This window comes from Taudactylus pleione, unplaced genomic scaffold (assembly GCF_031769625.1).
Source record: "Taudactylus pleione unplaced genomic scaffold, aTauple2 ptg000126l, whole genome shotgun sequence".
Taxonomy (NCBI): domain Eukaryota; kingdom Metazoa; phylum Chordata; class Amphibia; order Anura; family Myobatrachidae; genus Taudactylus; species Taudactylus pleione.
In genome coordinates, this window is record NW_028284528.1 from 2,967,263 (window position 1) to 2,987,882 (window position 20,620).

Sequence of the window (20,620 nt, forward strand, 5' to 3'; positions counted from 1 at the left end):
TGAGGGCAGCGGCATTGAGTGCAGGTGACAAACGGCACATTTAGAGGATAAAACGGCATTCACGGTGCAGCGATCACACTAGATCGTCAGCTCTTCAGAGCAGGGGCTTCTCCACCTCTCATTCACGCCCACCTCGCTGCTACTTTTGCCTGTGCCAGTTTCCTGACGATATGACTGCAAATCACCGGGGGGCCTGATACACTACCGATCGTAACTGCATATGCAATTTCGATTACGCACGCAGTTCAACTGCGATAGTATGCTAATCCATTGCGATCGCTATCTCGTCGCAGCACTACACAAGGACGCCCACTTCACTTACCACACCCCCTTAATGTTTAGTTAGATGGCGAAAACCATCGGTAACATCGAGTACCATCGCTGCCTCACGCACACTTGCACTAGCCCCTGACCTTACTCAGAAATTGCTACCTTCAGCGCACGCTATCAGGCCTCAGGCTGCGTAAGGACATCGCAGTGGATAATTTATGCACGTCCCTGCAACGGCTTCCGAATGCACTGCCACGCCTGTGTTTCGCAGACCACTCCCCCCGTCACCACCCACAAACTGAACTTCCTGTCAATCACTCTGCGATGGGTCTGCGTAATTATAGTATGCAACAATCGGACGATTGCGTGCGTATTAGCAACTGTGGGCCTGATTCAGAGCCGCTCATAAGCGGCCGCTCGTTCGCTCTGAGCGATGTTCGCACAACTGCGCATGCGTATGGTTCGCAATGCACATGCCCAAACCAGTCATTGCAGTCGGAAATCGTGCGCTCGCAAAACAGCGAGGGGCTGCTAATTTGATTTACAGAATGAGGCGTTTGTGGGTGGTAACAGGGGATGGTGCTTGAAAACGGGGAGTGGAGATCCGAAAGCAGGCGTGCCAAAAGGTCAAAACGGCGTTTAATGGGAGTGCACAATTAGTAAAGGAGCGTCATTGACCACGTCACTTGGTTGTCTTTTAGCCTGAACTGCTCGCAGTGATAGCGGTAACAAAAACCTACCACAATCACTGCGAGCAGTTCAGATGCCTTTCGATGTTCCCGATTAATCTAATAATTACCGGAGATGACGTGTGATGCGAACGGCAAAGGGGCGTCTTTACAAAATAGCAAGCGTATTTTTCGGACGTTCGCTCAGACATAGAGGTGTCAACACAGCGCAAAGAGCGAGCGCTCAATTTAAATATCTGGCCCCTTTTTAAGAACGAGCATCCGCAAATAGCGTCCGGGTCTGAATCAGGCCCTGTGTTCCTTGCTGAATCAGGCCCTGGGTCACTTTACAAATAACAAGACCATATCCCTCTCAGGATAATGTTGATGTGTGTATATATATATATATATATATATATATATATGGTAATGATGAAGCCTAGTCAGGATAATGATGACATTAGCAGTATATATATTACACACACACACATCAGCATGAGGTAATGGTGTATACCCCCTGACAGGGCTCTTTGTGTATATGTGGAAAGACTGGTGACAACACTAATCACCTCATCCCCCCCTCTGACACAGCCCCCCTCCAGGCCCCGCCCTCGGGAGGCAGCAGCCAATCGGCGGGCAGCGCACGTGACGAGCGCCCCGTGCGATGACCTCATCCCTGGTTGTGGGATGACGTCAAATTCAAGATGGATGGAATCACGACGGCGGCAGGCGCACGCCGATGACTGGGGGGGGGGAAAGACTCCGGAGCGGACGACCTGCACCGCGGCAGCCGCGGACTTACGGTAGGTACCCGCACGCTGCCACCCGTGCCACCCTCTCCTGCCTGACGTAACTCTGAGGTGGCTGCTTCTTCATATCCTCGCTCTTTCTCCCCTCCCTCCTCCTCCTCTGCCCGAGCGGCCTCAGCTCCTCCCGCCCTGCCTTCTTCTCCCCCCTCCTCTTCTCTTCCACTCCTTTCTGTGGTGGTAACCCGCTATCGCGCAGGCGTCGCTGAAGGCAGCGGCTTTCCCCTTTCCAAGATGGCGGAGCATGCGCCGCGCTTCCGGCTAGCGCTTGGTCAGCCGACCACGTATCCGCTCTCCTATTGGCCCTTAAACTGTGTCTCAGTTGCCGGGGAGTTAGCCTCTGCTTTGACTCCACTGCATTCATGCTTTGGTCTCCAAGAAAATGGCGGTTGCTCAGCTGTGGATTGACTTGCTGCCCGCCGCACTGACGCGCGGTTTTGGAACACGTTCTCATTATGTGATTGCCTGTAATGAGATGTTACTGATTTCAGTAGGGGTTTACAGTTTACTACTTTGCTGGGTAGAATCAGAGTTATACATCCACCCCATACTGTGTATTGGAAGGCTAATTGCAGACACTAAATAATATGTTTCAAATTAATCAGATTTGACCTATAATTTTATAGAACGATAAATGATCGCTACAGTGATCTACCCAGAAATCCTAGCCATGACCCCTGCTGTACAATGACAGTAATCTCATCACCATGATTACGTGATTGTGCCACCACGCCCTCCCCCCCTACCTCTTATGCCATGCCCCCGTACCTCCCCTAATGTCGCCCCACGCACTGCCTCCTTGCTGTGCCGATCAAGGAGGGGGCCGCCAGAAAGTCTGTAACTCTGGAGCAGACTCCGAGGGGCAATTCAGTTTGTGGCCGGTGATAATTAACGGGCGCCCAGTGTTGCAATTCAATTGTTCTGGGTGCCCATTAATCACCGCAGTCTTCATAACCTATCAGACCGGAGTTAGCAGCGTAAAACAGCTAAACCAGTCTAAAGTCCTGGTTAGGGCGCCCAAACTGCTCTTTGTGTGCCCTAACAACGGGTTTATCGTGCCCAAATGGAGCAATAATTGAATTGCTCTGTTGGGCGGCCTAAAAAACGAAATAGCCGCCTTATAAACAAGTGAATAGTGTGCAGAGCGTGCAGCCTGTAATTGCCAAACCACCCTCCTTGTCCTACCCCTGCTTGTTGGAACAAACTCTGTCTGCCCATGGAGGGTGGAGGGGCTGGTTTCTGTGAACTCTCTGCCGACCAGGGTGGAGGGGTCGCCAGGATCTTTCCAGCTGGCAGCAACTCCATGGAGTACTTTGAAAGTCCGGCTGCTTCTGGGTGCCAGGTGGTGTAAAAAGGGGGCAGAGTGCCCATCTAAAAGGCCCTGAGCTTGAAGCGGATTGGTTCCTATGGGCAACTTCTCAACTTTTCCCCTTTAGAAGGTTTTATAAATCTCAATTGGTAGACATAGGAATGGCTATTCCTGGTTGGCTGTCTTCCATGATTTTTTGTTTTTTCCCTGACGCTGGCAGCACAGAGTTTGGCCTTGTTCCCACATCGCTAAGCTTCGCCATTGTCTGATTGGCTTGTGGCCTCCTGTACCCCCCTTGCAGGTATGACCATGAATGGGTGCAAACCATCAATGGTTTACTCTAATGCCATCAGTGTTAATCACAGATTAGTTACAGGGTGATTAAATTATGAAAACCTCTTTGGTTATCAAACTATTGGTAAATTAGCATCCAATCACCACCCTTAAATTTACGTTGTCTTTGTGATGAGGGGCTGTTTATAAGTTGAAGCCGCACCCTCCAGTTGAAAGCCTCGGGTTCCAAAGTGAACTTAATGTATAGTGCAGTGGGGAAGCCTAGAATTTTCTACTGAGATCAAGAAACCTTGTAGCGTCATCAGGGACTTCCCCCGGTGTAGTGAAAGCTCATGTACAGGCTCAGATCTTCCCTGTCCGTCAGCACTGAAGGTTTCAGTCTGCGTGGGGGCTATTGTGCTGACAAATAAAGATGCGTGTACACACCGTAACACTATCGGCAGTATAAAGTATGCCTGAAAAATGTATATTTTGGAGCCAAATTGTGTTAAATTTACTTGCATTCAGTTTTATTGTACTAGTAAATGCCTCTTATTAGTTATTGGATTTTTAGCTCCGTAGCTTGTAACCGTTCATCACAAGAAAACCGCTGTACTGTCTGTAAGCTCCATTTAGAAGCAGATTCAGTTAGCCGCGAGATTCCTTTAGAGCCTTACACCGTGTGCTGCTGCGCTTGCTTCCGGTTATTACTGTAAGAAAAACATTTATTTTTGATTGTTTCTTACCTGCAGTATCTCACTTTTGAATCGTTTACCAACATTGCATTTAGGTGCACAGTTTGCCCTGAGCTACAGAAAATGGCCTTTTATCTTTCTAGGGTAAATTAGACTGTGCAAGGAAGTGTCGGCTGACTATGCATGGCTCCCAACCCTTCTGATTTCATGACCATTCTGCTCATGTATCCCTCTCCCTTTGGTGCCTCCTGTGCGGCCTGCATTGCCCAACCTGCTCTCGTGAGATGGTTTTGCAAAGGATTTAGGTGACCAACATGTGGACAACTGATCTAGGTGGATGCAAGATAGAGGAATTGGCTATAAACCGGGACTAGCTAGTTTGTTATGGTCTTGGAAAGTGGCATATCGTTAAGCACATCGGAATATGCTGGAGCTATATATAATACTTGGAGGGAATAACTAGGTGGGTCAGCCTTAATCTGGGAGACAATAGTTCAAAGGGGTTATGAGTTTGGGGAAAGTCAAACCTAGGTGATAAATTTAGGAGGGGAGGCAAATATAATAATATAATTTGAGGGATTATCAGTATGAGGGTATGACCTGTGGAAGTAGAGGAAAAACCTTATAAATTATTTGGGGGGGGGGGGGGGCATGTGGTAATTATTTTCATATGTTCTACAAAGGGTGAAAGTTATGGGAAGCGTTTACTTGTGAATAATATGTACCTCTTCATTACCATGGAAAGTGTGGCTTTTATTTAGGGCAAGTTGTCACCTAAATGCAAAATTAGAAGTTGAGCCCAGTTGTGTGAATTAACAAGAATACCATCATCTGACACCTGGTCACACTGTGGTTCTTTGGATAATTGCAGTGCACATAGGGCCTGATTCAGCGACGGACAGTAATGCGTTTGCAGCTGCGATTTTGTACGCAGCGTAGCTGCGAAAATATGCGTATGGTTGCAAAGATGACCCGAGCATAGGGGCGCCCACTGCTGCCTTCTCATCTGCGTACCACGTAGCTTACCTGCGTAAATATCAGTAACTTTGATGCACATCGAGCAGCCATCTTGCCCTTGCAGAAAATCATGACCTGCTGCAGCATTCCAGGCACGCCGAGGGATCTCATTCTGCGTAGGAGATCGCAAGGGCTAATTTATGTATGCGCAATGTAACGGCGTTTAAACAGCCACACCCATGTTTTCCTGACCACCCTCCTATTACCACCCCCCAAACACTGACAACCTGTCACTCAATTTGCGCTGGATACCTCTGTGCGTTTGTAATCTCAATGCGATCGCTGCACATGCGTAGTGCTGCTTGGCCACATGTCTGATGGCAAACTATCGCTCGATATGTGTACGTAATCGCCATTGAGTTTGCCTCTGAATCGGGCCTATAGTATAGTATTTCAAACTGATAAAAATGTTATGTTTTGGGTGAATACATGTTTGTTTTTTTCCTTTTTAGATCAATCCTAACAATGGATGGACTTCTACATTACATAAATCCAGCCCATGCAATCTCTATGTTGAGCTCTTTGAATGAGGAGCGTCTAAAAGGTCAACTTTGTGATGTTCTCCTGATAGTTGGGGACCAGAAATTTCGAGCACACAAAAATGTGTTGGCTGCAAGTAGTGAATATTTCCACAGCTTGTTCATGGATAAAAGCAACGAATCTCAGACAGTCTTTCAGCTGGACTTTTGTGAAGCAGATGCATTTGACAACGTCTTGAACTACATATATTCCTCCTCTTTGTTCGCTGAGAAAGGAAGTCTTGCTGCTGTGCAGGAGCTAGGCTATAGCCTAGGTATCAGTTTTCTAACAAATATACTTTCCAAGACTCCTCAAGCACCATTTTCTTCATGCCCAGGCAAAAAGTATGCTGTACAAGAGGACGATGAGAGCGGGTCTCAGCAAAGAAGTGTTATAGTCTGTCAGAGTAGAAATGAGGCACAAAACAGGGACATCAGTAAGTTACAACAAGAAAAAAGCCAGGCTTTAAAGCCCTCCTCTTCTATGGGGAAGGCGAGTACTGCTAAACCTCACATGCGATCTGATTCACTTTCCAGTTTCTTAAGTTCTGAAAGAAAGTGGCATGGGTCTTCTAACTCCTCAGGTGAACGAAGCATAAGTGGTTGGTTGAAGCGAAACGCTTCATTGCATCAGAAGGCATCTGTAGAACTTGATGATGATGATGATGATAATCACCCTACTGCTGGCGGGTCATTATCAAAAGGACATGCAACGGAAATCTATAAGAAAAAAATGGTACCCTCAATACTATGCTCAACAGAATCCTCATATTCAACACAGGACATAAAAAGAGAAAGTCCGCAGAGCAAGGAAGAAGAAAGAAATCTGATGTATTACTCTCAGCTGGGACTAGTCGATCCTTCCTCCAGATCTTCAGGTCAACAAATTGATCGTAGTGGTCCACTTGTCAAAAGTCTTCTTCGAAGATCGCTCTCTATGGACAGCCAGGTTCCCACATACTCTCAAGCCGTTGACTTGCAGTCTTTTCAAGGAACATCAGCCCTAAAAGACAAATCAAAAGGAGATGCTTCTTATGGCATGACTCACAGGCACACATTAAAAGGAGCAGTAGATAAAGCTATCATTAGAGACAAGGGACAAGAAAAAACAGTTGATCTCATGAGACCTCTTATGTTATCACAGGCAACTTCTACAGAAACGGGTATATGCATAAAGGCTGAACCCAGCAGCCCTGCTTCTGAACCATCGGAAATTATTCGGGTCACTGTGGGAGATGCTTCCCAAACAAGGAGCAGAACTCTTCATCTTAATCCTGAACATGAGACTCCTTTAAACCGACTTCCAGCTAAAAGAAGATTTCAAGCTGATCGAAGAATGCTGCCTAGAAGAGTAAAAATGAAATCGAGCAGTTCTCCGGAATCCGATTGTAACTTTGGGGAAGACACCGCCCTCGGTGATTTCTCAGATTCCGATGACAGCAAGGAGCTTGGTGTTGAAATACCTGAAATCCTGCAAAGCAAAAAGTTTAAATGTAAACACTGCCTTAAAATATTTAGATCGACTGCTGGTCTTCATCGTCACATGAACATGTACCATAATCCTGAAAAACCATATTCTTGCGACATTTGCTACAAAAGATTCCACACAAACTTTAAAGTGTGGACACACTGTCAGACGCAACATGGAATAATGAAGAATCCATCACCCGCTTCCAGTGCACAAGCTGTTTTGGATGAAAAGTTCCAAAGGAAATTAATTGACATTGTCCGAGAACGGGAAATTAAAAAAGCACTAATGTTTAAGTTGCGACGAGGCAAAACAGGCTTTCCAGGAATGGCAAGTAGCCAAGCACAAGCACTGAAAAGGTCACGGTCCAGAAGCAAAACCGCTTTTACATGCAACCATTGTGGGAAAGCTTATCGTTTCTTGTCTCAGTTAAAACAGCACTGCAAAATGCACCCAGGGGAAAAATCCGGATACAGCAACAAAAACATTAGACCTAAAGTGTCTTCACCTCCAAAGAGCCCAGTGGAAAACAAGGAGGTTTTTCACTGCCGACTCTGCAACGTCAAGTTGTCTTCGTTTGTCGAGCAGGGAAACCATGAGCGGATGTGCAGAAACGCAACATTATGCCCATATTGTAGTCTTCGATTTTCTACTCCAGAACTCAAAAACGAACATGAACCAAAGTGTGAGTACAAGAAGCTTACATGCCTTGAGTGCATGCGGACATTTAAATCTTCTTTCAGTATTTGGCGTCATCAGGTGGAAGTACACAACCAAAACACAATGACTCCGACAGAAAATTTTTCACTGCCTTTGCTCGATCACAATGGCGAGGTTAGTAACCCACCAAGGTTTCACCCTCTATCTGAATCCGGCAAGGGAAATAACAATATAGACGATGGCGTATACAGTGATTCTTCAGAACATATGAACTTTGATTCAGAGGATTCAAACTGCCTCCCGGAAGATCTTAGCATTTCAAAACAATTCAGCGTTAAGATCAAGGAAGAACCTGTAGATGAAATGGACGATAGCTCAGAAGCTCACTATGGCCATAAAGAGGACATGTCCGACTCAGAGCGTGGTATGTGGTCTTGTGAAAAATGTGGGAAAATGTTTACAGTTTTCAAGCAACTAGAGCGCCATCAGGAACTACTGTGCTCCGTCAAACCTTTCATTTGTCATGTATGCAACAAAGCCTTCCGGACGAATTTTCGCCTTTGGAGTCACTTTCAATCCCACATGGGCCCAGGAGAAGATTCTTTCAAAGAACCAGAAGCATGTGCTCCTGTGAGCTCCCCTTCCCCTCCACCGCCCCCGCCACCACCACCGCCACCACCTCTTCCGCCTAAAATAGAGCCCATAGAACCAGACCGAGGCACAGTTTTTCCAGAGAAATCAAATGCTACAGAAAAAATGTTCGCTCCTCAAGAATCGGACACACTCTTCTACCACGCCCCACCTCTGTCAGCCATCACCTTTAAACGACAGTTCATGTGTAAACTGTGTCACAGGACCTTTAAAACTGCATTCAGTTTGTGGAGTCATGAGCAGACACACAACTGAATCTCTGGTGCTAAATTAAAGTCTCCTTACCGTGCCGCCAAATTCTATCAAGAAGTCAAAAGCAGAAGACGCTCGAAGAATTTGCCTCTTCTGTTGGTGTTGCTAGAAGACTATAAACGGTGTGCCGTAACATGGTCAGAATTAGTTAATCCACCTTCTGACTCTAGTGACCTGTTTCACATGCATGTGATTCTTGACCATCCCAGTCACACACACAGTTTAAGTTCCACCCTCTTTTTGTTGGTGCAAAGATATTGGTTTGAAATCATTTGAAACACCTCACCTCCTATCAAATATATTGACTAACTGCTTACAGTGAATAATTAAGTGATTTGTATTTTTAGTTATCTTTTAGCAATAATCAATATAAGAACCTCAACTTAATATGACACATATTTGGTAAATTTTTGTTGTTGTCCAGGCAAGAGGTGGATAGCTGTGCTAAGTAGATAAATGTTGATTTAAGGAAAAAAAAGAAAAAAAAATGTTATAGCTGAACCAAACATCATTGTGACTGACCACTACAATGAAGAGGTTCCACTTTATTCAAGTTCTCTGCATTTGTGATAAATACAAGTTTCCTAGTTTTACTGTAAGTCTTGTTACTTTAAAGACAAACCATCTTCAACAATCCCAACAATCGTGTGTTACAGGGCTTTCCTAATTGAGATATAGAACAGTCTGGTTAATATTCAATGGAAGTTTCTTGGATTTTTTTCAGAAATATCTGAAAGAAATTAAATCTACTGTATATCCAATGTGTAGCATGTATGAACACTATCCAGAGTATTACTGGAACTACTCCCAAATCTATTTCTTCATGGTGTAACACACATTCTTCATAAAACATATATAAAATCCACCAAACGGCTGGTGAGAGGACGTACCCACGGGTAAATTAACCAGGCAGTCTTAATATCTCTGTTAGGAAAGCGCTGTACCACAGGATTGCTAGTGTTTATGCTCATTTTGGTTGCACAGAAGTTTGCATATTGTATTTGTTTATCTCCAACAATACATTTGCATCATAATTTTGCAGATATTTATTTTTACATTTTTGTTTTATATAGAATTTTTTTTTTTTTTTTCAGTCTAGATGTAATGGAAATACCCTATGTCTGAGTAAGTTTACAGATTAACAGCATTTTCATTGTATTGAGTCATGCTTGCTGCATTTTTATTAGCAACATAATTTGACTATTGGATTCCCGGATCTCCATATTCATCAAACCAGTTATGCTGCTTTTATGAAAGAAATGTCAGATTTGGATTTCTATTTTCTCTGTAAATTGAATACTCAACTAAACTACATAAAGCACAATTTTCTGTATCTCAGATTTTACTATGTACTACACCCGATTAATAATATACAGTAGGTGCCTGGGTTTAATAGGTGATTAGAATTGTGTGAAAATACATTTTTCTGTTCATTAAGAATGCATGTTTTTGTTTTGTTAAATCATTGCATAAGGAGAGTTTGAGGAAGTATTATAATTATTATTTTATTGAAGTGTATGGAACGCTTCTCAAGTCTGTATATGGATACAATTTTGAGATGCCTGAAAATTGATGCATTCATTTATTGGTAAAATCGACATACTACATTGTCTCTGATAAGTTATTTTCTTATAGTGCAATGTAATTGCTGTCATTTCATTGTTTGTATGTTGAGGAAAGTGGCCCATATAAATAATTAAATAAAACAAACTTCAGGCTACTGCACTTAAAAGCAGTATTTTGGCACAAAACAGAGTGCCTTATTCCAATATTTTATCTTCTACATCACCCTAAAGTGACAATAAACCATATTGAATATAAGTTTACCAAAATAACAGGTTGGCCATTTCGGTCATGGAATAATATCAAGCCGTCAAGGCACATCATTTGTACTTTTATTTATTGAAGACCGATTGCATCTAATTCATCTACAGGAAAAGATTCACAGTGCTAATTTTTTTTCTTAGAAATTCCAAAATTAGTAAATATTTTTAAGAAGCCTTAAACTTATCAGTCTCTAGAAAGAATGACTTAAAAATAAATAAATAAAAGGAGCGTTGGGGTACATTTTCTTATGGGGGGCATCCACTACAAGATCTGAAAACGACTGCACGATTACGACATTGTAATCGTGCAGTCGTTTGTCAGTCGTGTGATGAGCCTACACTGAACGAGCAGACGTTCAGTGCAGGGTCATCCATCATCTGGAAACATGCTGAGCCTGACGATATCGTCAGGTTGACCAGCATGTTTGCACGATTATAGATGTCTAAAAGACCAAATTTTCAAACGATGTTCAAACGATTATTGAACGATTTTATCGTTATCGTTCAATCGTTCAACTTTATCATCTAGTGGATACCCCCCATAAGGCTAAGAAATAAATGCTAAATAAGCCTAGTTTAGTATTTATTAAATGCTCCATTTTACCAGATTTAGTAAATCTTCCGCATTGACTTTGAACATTTATTTTCTCAATTGTAGGAAGCCTACCACATATGTATTTTACCATCTCTGTAACTGAATCCTTCCACTTATTGGATCAACTGTCTTGTACCATGAAAACCTGGCTTTGTTTGCTAGTTCACCTTGTATTTTCAGTTGAACCTCACTGATGTGAGGGAAATAATACATTCTGCTGTTCAATGCAAACAAAAAGTATGCTTTGCGTATGTATCATTTACTTCTTTTATCTTCACTATAATTTACATGTCACTGGCTTAAAGCTTTGACAGGCATGCAGAAGAGCGTTAATGGCCGAATGTGCGGCCCTCTCCTCTACATTGGGCTTAATTTTGGGAATAAGTTTAAATTATACATTTAACCAAATACACCATGGGGAAAATGTAATAACCTGCAACTTGCAGGCATCGGTGAGATTCTGGCGAGTCTGCCCCATTTATTTTTAAAGTAGCTATCATTTTAAAGGTTTTTTGGGCCATTGCTGTTGCCAGCCGTGAACTTGGTTTGGTTATAAAACCCATTTGGTGTGCTGAGCTTGATACATTCTGGAACTAATCTAACGTCCTTGCCTTCAGCTGGCAATAGCTCACTACTTGCTACAGGATTTTATGGGTTTGCAGCATCATATTTATAATGGTACTTTACTATTTAAACATATGGTTTTCAAGTGAGCACTACTTAAACACACCCAAAAAAAGCACATGCATTTTTTTTTTTAAATGCTTTTTGATGAAATATCTCCACCTGACTGAATAGTAGCATGCCTTAATTAGTGATTCATGCAGAATACAGTGTTGGAGGAAAGGAGGAAAGCAAGCGTGCTTTGCTGCCAATGCGGAGATGTGAACTGTGCCGTAGAAATGACTATGTTGTATCTTTCTTGAGAATTTTTGCACAAAGTTGTGAATAAGTCCTTAGTGTAGTTTACAGAAATGACTGTTGCCTACAAAACTGTATGAAGAGAAAATTAAATATTTTTTTTCAAATGGGCTACGTCTATAAGTCAATGCACAATTTTATATTTGGTCATACACCTACATGCACATGTTCCCACATCTCAAAGACCGGTCCAATCGTAGCTAGAATGAATGGCCGAATATCATTTGTCACCATTAGTTTGTTCAGATAATGACTCTATACATAGATGCAATCCTTGCCTGACCTTATATACCATCTGTACTGTCCGGCATCGGATAGTGGTCTTGTTCGGGGTCTGTGGTCCTTTTGGGCCCAAATGTTATTTGATTCATGTCAAATATAGGTCTTTATCTGCCTAATTGTCCATCAAAATCTCATTGTGTCTAGCCTGATCGGTGCCCTATGGCATACAACTTATGACATTTACTCTACATCAGGCTGGTTTCTGCCATTTTATTTTCTTTTCTTAGCATGATTTTTCTGTATCGAAGATCTGTGACTGGTGTCACACCTGCATTTTATGTGTCCATCAAACCAGACTATTTCTGCTATTTATGTCGGCAAAGTTCATGAGCTCTGTACCCAGTACAGATCTTGTAAGGTTGCTAATACTCAAGACCGCTAGGCGTAGCATTTGCTGCTTAAATCCAGCTTTAGTAAAATGTCCGAGATGGTCACATAGAAGTTGTAAACCGCTATTGAAGTTTCAAAGGATTTTCATTTATTTGTAGGGGTCAAAATAATTAATTTAAAGGTAAAATTTATATATATATATATATATATATATATATATATAATAAGCTTTTTTTTTTTTTTTTTTACAAATCATTATATGTCCCTTGCAATCTTAAACCATACACATGTTTATCAAGGTCCTGTAATTCTTATTTAGGTAATGGTTATTTAATATTACAGGGCTTAACTTTAAAGTAGTAGAACAGAGTGCATTTCCTAGATTTCAATATCATTATTGCATTTTGCACATTTCCCTAAATCTAAATAGGTTATTTTTAACAATGTAATACAAGGCATGCTGTGTGTCATGAGGAATATATTTCCTTAGAGTTTATTTTGTTTAATTTAATATTGATTGTTGTATAATGGCACTCGGGAACTTTATTCCTACTTTTGGCATGTAAAGCAAAATTAAATGTTAATTTAATATGAAACGTTAAGCACCTTGACTGAATTTGATTTGGAAGATTGCTTAAAATGATACCCATCAATATGAAACTAATGTCAAACTGCACATTTACAGGAATAATTGTGGATGTCGCAAAGTGTTCTTGAAAAGAACACTATAAAAAAATATTTATTTTAAAACTAAAGATTTAATTTAGAGCTTACTCTTCAATTAAAAAAATCTGAGATCTAATAATATACTGATTCTCTATAATCACTTTATGTTGGTCATACAAATGCATGGAAGTTACATCTAAAATTAATTACAAGTATGCAGAGAAATAAGAGGTCAGTTTTTGAGTATTCAAAAATAGGGATCTAATAATAATTCAAGCCCAGTTAGATGAAAAACAAATTAAAAATATCAATTAATGAAAATAGATTTTTAATAATTACAGTACTTTCAATCTGTTTTGCAAATATTGGGAACAAACAAAATGTAATACTTGAAATTGCTATTTTTTTTTTTATACAAAAGTTTTATTGTTCAATAGACTGAGCTCTCCTAAATGAAAAGAAATTAGTATTTACCTGAAACTCAGACTGGGGTGAAAACATACTGCCAGTTCTCCTTATTGTACTTGGAGATTATGTTTAAAATGTATTTATTTTTTTCCTCAGATGATGACCTAAAATAAAATAGGAACAAAAACTGTTTAATCAATACAAATTGTAATATGTTTTGTCTAGGGCATTTTCTTTTGCACACTACTTCCATATATATATATTTTTTTTAAATCTTAATTCTTTATGAAACATTGCAGAAGGAGAACGCTATAGAATTGAAACAAATTACTAGAGTATTTGCATGACAAGCACTCATTATTTACTTGCCATATTCCTATGATATATTATGACATGGCAGACGTGTCACATAGTATGACGTGGATTTACAGAGGTTCAGTTTATTTTGGTTATGTTCTGTACTGACAATACTAGTATGAGAAATCTTTAGTTACAGGAAGTCCATTATTTTGGTCAGTGTATTATTTAAGCCAATGTAACTTTGGAAGAAATATAGCTACAGTTTTTATTTGATTAATTATACAAACATACTTTACTGCTTATCTCTGACTAGTTATTTCTGCAGTCTGTTTAGTTTTCTCAAAAGAGGTAAAACTCAAATTAATCGAAGCTTAAGAAGTATTTACATTTATAATAACTGAACTCTTCCCTTGGGGCTCACATAGAGGAGCGATTTTACACCCTCCTATATTATGTTGCCCGGCAGTTTGAACAATACTTGCTGAAGTTTTAGAAAATACTAGATGGATAATAAATAAAGTAAACAGCCAGTGTTAAAATACTGAGTATAGTTAAAGCCTTTGTCATAGTGATCTATCGGCCCTATTTTTGTAAGCGCTCAATCTGTGAATGTTGCTTATACTCCATCGTAGTGCAACACATTCAAGATGGTTCTAACACTGATTATAACATACTCTGTAATCTTTGATTCTGGAAGATAAATCCATTTTATGTATTACGATGCTGCACTCATGTCTACTGCTCTTAGCACAGTACATCAGCGAGTCTGATTTATACATAGATTTTTACTTTTGTCAGAACGGATACCTTCTAATTTAGACAGAATCGTTATCCTGTCAAGTAATGTTGTTATAATTATTTTTTACTGTTTCTTTGTTTTTATTTACTTAGCTGTTGACCAACAAATGTTAAATCTAATAAATTTACACTTTTTTTTTTTCCTTTTGCAGTTGTGAATGTATATTTCTTGAAAAATGTTTGGCTTTGTCCATTTGTGAAAGGTGCGCGCTCAGGCAATCGTGTCCAGATATAGGGCGACTCTGAAATTTTTTGATGTCCCATCCCCTAATTTTTTTTTTTTTTTATTTTATTATTTTTCTTTCCTTTTGGCATAAAAAAAACATGCAAAGTTTGAGCTCCATCGGACTACCCCGACTCGTGCCTCAAAGGACTTGAAAATAAGCCAATTTTGTTGAAATGCTATAATTTATTTATTTGGATCGCAATAACAAAATAATCACATTAATCCACGTGAAGTAATGCTCTGACACTGTTTCTTTTATTCAAACAAATTTAAGCGACAAATGTTCCTTTGTGCAGGAATTACTGTGTGTATGCTGAGGAACCAACAGCAGATTCTAAAAATTGTCCTCACTCTTAACTTGACCGAGGTACTCTTGGGTCAAAGCAACTCCCCGTTCAGCTGGATCATTCACGACAGAAAAATTTTTTAAAAATTTCACAGGCCTGCTTAAAATCTGCACATTCATTCCACTCAGCAGGATCTTCATCTAAATTGGCTAGAAGGGCGAAGCTGTGGGCCTCAATTTCCCCGGAGCCATAGTCTGCGAGGGATACTGTTCCGGCTAGTGGAAAATGCCTTGCTGGTGCAGGATGGTTTGGAAAACCTTTCTTTTTTAATTATGCCGGAGTCTCCCTGTCTGTCTCCACAGCTGATGTCTCGGGATAAGGTGCCCCCACGTATGGATTCGGATAGGCACCAGTATCCCTCGCAGACGATGGCTCTGGGGAAGTTGAGGCCCACAGCTTTGCCCTTCTCTTAACGCAAAGATGGTTTTCGGCCCAGAATCATTCTATGGGAAAGGTGATGGCCGCCCATTTTCCAGAAGATGGAGGTCCAGAGTTGAGGACTTATACTAGTAACTCCAGCTCAAGTGTATTCCTCATGTGGCCAAGGTGGGCATCAAGAATGGGCGTGTCCACAGATGGACTGCTCCTTTTCCGGTGTCTTTACAGCTATAAACACCTGCCCTCTTCCACCTAGAATACAGGTATGTGTGCAAGTCGGTAATAGACTGGTCGAGGGCTTGGACTCTGGATCTGCTACTACCCTGATAGAAAGGGATTTGTTGTCCCCCGAGTTGTTGTTGCCCCACAAACTAGTCTGCATCTGTTGTGTGCTTGGAGATGTTCGGGCCTTTCCTGTTGCCATGGTCCCTTTGATAATCAAGGGAAAGTTGCCAAACTACGTGTGGGTGTGTGTCCTTGGTTACCAGCCCCTGTGCTAATAGGTCGTGACTGGCCTCACTTCCGGCTCTTGTTCTGCCGGAGAAACAGGTGCCTGCAGCAGCCCTTTGAGAGACATTTCCCTTCTCCCATAATTTTGTTTCTTTCTCTTGTAAAGGCTCCTAAATCTAAGAAACAAAGGAGAAGGGATCACAGAGACTGGCTTGCTTGTGATGTTTTGTTGGGATCCTCGTGATGCGGGGAATAATGCTGAGGTTCAATTACAGTAAGTAGTATTAATGAAGAGGTCTTAACACTTCCCCTTGTGCCTAAACCTGATTTAAAAAAGGCCCAACGGGAAGATCCTGCTTTAAAAAGGGCCTTTGAACAGGTTCTTTCAGTGGATGGTGTCCTCTTGTCACATGTAACAAGTAAAATATCCCCATTTTGTGTCGCTTAAAGAGGTTATATAGACTAGAATAGCACAAACAAACGTGGGAGCTGATACAACAGTTGGTCCCGGGCCCTTTCAGAAAGGTTCTGGGTTTAGCTCATGCAGTTCCTTGGGGTGATCATTTGGGACGGGATAAGACGGTGGAGAGAATAACCTCCCGTTCTATTGGCCAGGTGTTTATGCTGAGGTCTCACGGTTCTTTTCCGCTTGTTCAGAGTGTCAAAAGACAACAGTAAACTGACAGTCTCCTGCCCCACTGATCCCTCTCCCAATTGTATGGGTCCCCTTTGAAAAAATAGGGGTTGATTTAGTGGGTCTGATTTGAACAACCGTCTAAAGCTTTAAATTAACTTTAGTTGTGGTTGACTATGCCACCCGTTATCCGGAGGAATTTCCCTTAAGGGTCGCTACAGTTATTAGAGCTGTTTTCGGGGGTTGGATTACCTAAAGAAATGTATAACTACCAAGGGACAAACTTTAGGTCTAAGTTAATGCAGGGGGTGTTTAAGTTGTTAAAAATTAAATCTGAAAATAACAAAGTAGGAACCTGAGCTTCAATAAATGGATGCGGCTCTTCAGTCCACTGAAGTGGTCATACAACACTTCGAAAACAGTGATAAAAACTATTGACTGTGGGCAAAGGCGCAACCTCCTAAGATAACGTTACCAGATGAAGCAAAATACAGTCTCATAAATTATGTGAGTTCATTGAGGATTGAAAAGTCCTTCTACAATTTAGACAACACCAAATCCAACAGATGTATCCCTCGTAGATCGCATATAAAAAGAAGAGAAGAATCGCACTATAGCGTAGTAAAATGTAATCACATAAAATATCACACATCTAAAACATATATCCTTCACCAACATATAAAAAGCGTACCAGAGATGGCGGTGTATAATGCACACCTATTCACATATGAGCCAATGTATCCCAAAGTCTCCCGGGAAGAGCCTGGAATGGCAGTTCTTAGGAGTGTTTTCCTCGCCAAGATGGAGATCCTCTGGTGCTATATCTCTGTCACCAACGCGTTTCAACTCCCTTCTGGAGTCTTTTTCAAGGTGTGTTTGGTTGGTGCTACAGCGATCTTTAAATACCCCTCACCTGCCTCTGATAGGTGGACAGAGGAGGAGGGGCTAAATGGTTGCATACATTTAAACAATCAAAAACATATTCCTTTCTCAGATTTAACATATAATGACTCACTGTAATAGGTCGACAGTAATTAAAAAATACATATAATAAAAAATCTCTCTCCTGGAACGCAAATTCCGACAGCGCTACGTCACTTCCTGTTTACCTTTTTATATAAATCCGGGAATGCCTCTAATAAACATCATTTTCTCTGTATGCTAAAATAGCTACTAGACACCCCCACATTAAGGAGTAGCGCTCGCGTACCTTCTAGTATCCTATGTAGGAAGGAGTCAGAGATGGGGAAAAAAATACATTTTTAGAGATAAAAAAGAAAAGAGGATGTAGAGGGAAAAGAAAATGTAGGAAAAATATTGTCAGCTTTCCGGAAAACAATGTTGATATATCTATACCTGACGAATTAAAAGATACTAGAATTTTTAATTTAAGTAACCACACGTTGACTAAGGAAGAGAATATAGTCCTAAAAAAAGGACTCAAATTTGCTCCCAATAACAGATTGAATAAATTTGAAACGTATTTTGACCTACAGAAGTTTATTAGGAAAATCTCTTTAAAAAAGTATTTTTTAAGCCAAAACGGTGAAAGATCAGAAGAAATAGAGATCTTTAGACCTAAATCCATGTTCAACCCCACCTTTCAAAGAGGTTGCCTTATAGAGAGTTTTAATAAACTTGTAACAGCTGAATTTGATAAAATTCAACCAAAATGGAGTAAATTTGGCAATATCAGCCGAAAAGAAAGACAGGCAATACAAGATCTAAGTGAAAATGTAGATATTACAATTAAGCCTGCCGATAAAGGTGGTGGAATAGTGATTATGGATTCCATTAAGTACGACAAGGAAATTATGAGACAGCTTAATGACAGAGACCTATGGGCTTTTAAAAACTAATCCTAGCGAAAGGATAAACAAAAATCTAAAAATTTTATTACACAAACATTTAATAGAAGGGGCTTTAACAGAACAGCAAGAAAAATATATTTATATAGAGAAACCTACCATTCCAATATTTTACATCTTGCCCAAAGTCCATAAGGATAGTGTGAATCCTCCAGGACGTCCCATAGTGGCAGGGATTGACTCTGCCACTTCCAATTTATCCCATTTTATTGACCATTTTTTACAGCCGGAGGTGTTAAAAGTAAATTCCTACCTAAAAGATACTACTGATATTTTAAATAAATTGAAAGAAATAGAATGGAAAGATAGTTATATATTGGTAACAGCAGACGACAGTTCATTATACACGATTATTGAGCATTCTCATGGGATAGAGGCTGTAAAATATTTTCTTATGAGAAGTGAAACATCATTGTGTAAGATTAATTTTATCTGTGAAGGGATTAAGTTCATCCTAGAGAACAATTTTTTCTGGTATGAGAAATTCTATCAGCAACGCAGGGGTACTGCAATGGGAACCCGATTTGCCCCTGCTTATGCTAATCTTTTTATGGGATGGTGGGAGGAGCATTTTATATGGTCGAATAATACGTTTTTGAACAAGATTTTAAAATGGTATCGTTTTATTGATGATATTTTATTTGTTTGGGAGGGGGATCAGGAAAGTTTCGATAAGTTCTGTGTGGAATTGAATCATAATGCTTTTAACATTGAGTTAACCTTTAATGCCAGTAAGGAAGAAGTATGTTTTTTAGATGTGGTCATATATATACGAGATAACATTTTAAATACCAAAAACTATTGTAAGCCCACTGATAGTAATTCCTACATCAGTATTGATAGTAATCATCACCCTCAATGGTTAAACAACATTCCTAAAGGGCAAATGAGATGGATCAGACGAAATTGTACAGATGTCCAGGTATTGAAAGAACAAGCGGGAGTTCTTAAACAAAAATTCTTAGCAAAAGGATATAAAACCTCAGATATTGACCCCGCAATAGAAGAAATGACCATGGGCAATAGGGATGATTTGCTAATTACCAAAGAAAAGATTAAGGAAGAAATTATTCTTCCTTTTATTACGACTTTTAATGGACAACATAAAAAAGTGGAGAAGATAATAAGAAAACATTGGCATCTCCTGGAAGAAGACCCTCTACTTAAATCTGTCATTCCTAAAAATACTAAATTTATAGACTAGCTCCGAACTTAAAGAATAAGTTAGTAAAAGGAGCCATACCAAAGAAAAGAGAAGGGAGAATAAAAACTAAATGATTTTATAGGTGCGGAGTATGTATCATGTGTAGAAATTATCAAAATCAACCGAGTAAAGTAGAAAATTTTATTGCCAAATCAAGAAATTCAGAATGTGATTCGAGATTTTATTACGTGCAATAATAAGAACTGTGTTCACTTATTAGAATGTAGTTGCGACCTTCAATATGTAGGCCGCACATATAGACCTCTAAGAGTTAGATGGGCCGAACATATTAGAAATATAAAAAAAGGATACGAAAACCATTCACTTTCTAAACACTTTAAAGAATTTCACCAATGTTCCGTTGCAGATTTGAAACTAGTTGTAGGAATCAAACAAGTTGAGGGACATTGGAGGAAAAAAGATGTAGACACCATATTGGCACAATCAGAAATGAAAATAATTTATGAGCTTGGCACTTTAGCACCTAAGGGTTTGAATGTTGTTTTTGAATTAAAATGGTTTCTATGAGGATTTTATGTTTTAAAAAAAAAAAAATTTGTAGGATCATTTTATGAATTTTAATGTTATTTACTATATTTATGAGAACTGTTTACATTTGATGTATATTATGATGTGAACCTATTTATTATTTTATTTCCTTTCATTGTTGTGATATATTGCTTTTATCGGAACTCAGATGTTGCACACCAAATGATGAAGGGATGCGATATGTTTTCCGGTCTTTTTCTATATCCCTACATGATATTGGATAGCATTTGAGACCAACTTCCGGGATTAGG

General features: G+C 40.1%; 1 protein-coding gene across 2 annotated transcripts; it reads left to right on the forward strand.

Annotated features, from left to right (window-relative positions):
• The first annotated feature begins 1,636 nt into the window (after positions 1-1,636).
• ZBTB21 (zinc finger and BTB domain containing 21) lies at positions 1,637-10,192 on the forward strand. 2 transcript variants are annotated; one of them, XM_088472566.1, is made up of 2 exons: positions 1,637-1,741; positions 5,491-10,192. In XM_088472566.1, exons 1-2 carry the CDS (start codon positions 1,647-1,649, stop codon positions 8,588-8,590), a joined length of 3,195 nt encoding a protein of 1,064 aa, XP_088328692.1. In that variant the 5' UTR covers positions 1,637-1,646; the 3' UTR covers positions 8,591-10,192. The 2 variants fall into 2 exon arrangements, with proteins under 2 accessions (XP_088328692.1, XP_088328693.1); XM_088472567.1 differs by lacking the exon at positions 1,637-1,741 and adding an exon at positions 1,964-2,211.
• Positions 10,193-20,620: the final 10,428 nt, after the last annotated feature.

What these genes read in the sequence shown, in the direction of transcription:
- ZBTB21 (XM_088472566.1), top strand. Translation starts at nt 1,647, where the DNA reads ATGGAATCACGACGGCGGCAGGCGCACGCCGATGACTGGGGGGGGGGA. An exon ending in GCGGCAGCCGCGGACTTACG is followed by an intron (nt 1,742 to 5,490) that starts GTAGGTACCCGC and finishes TTTCCTTTTTAG; the next exon opens with ATCAATCCTAACAATGGATG.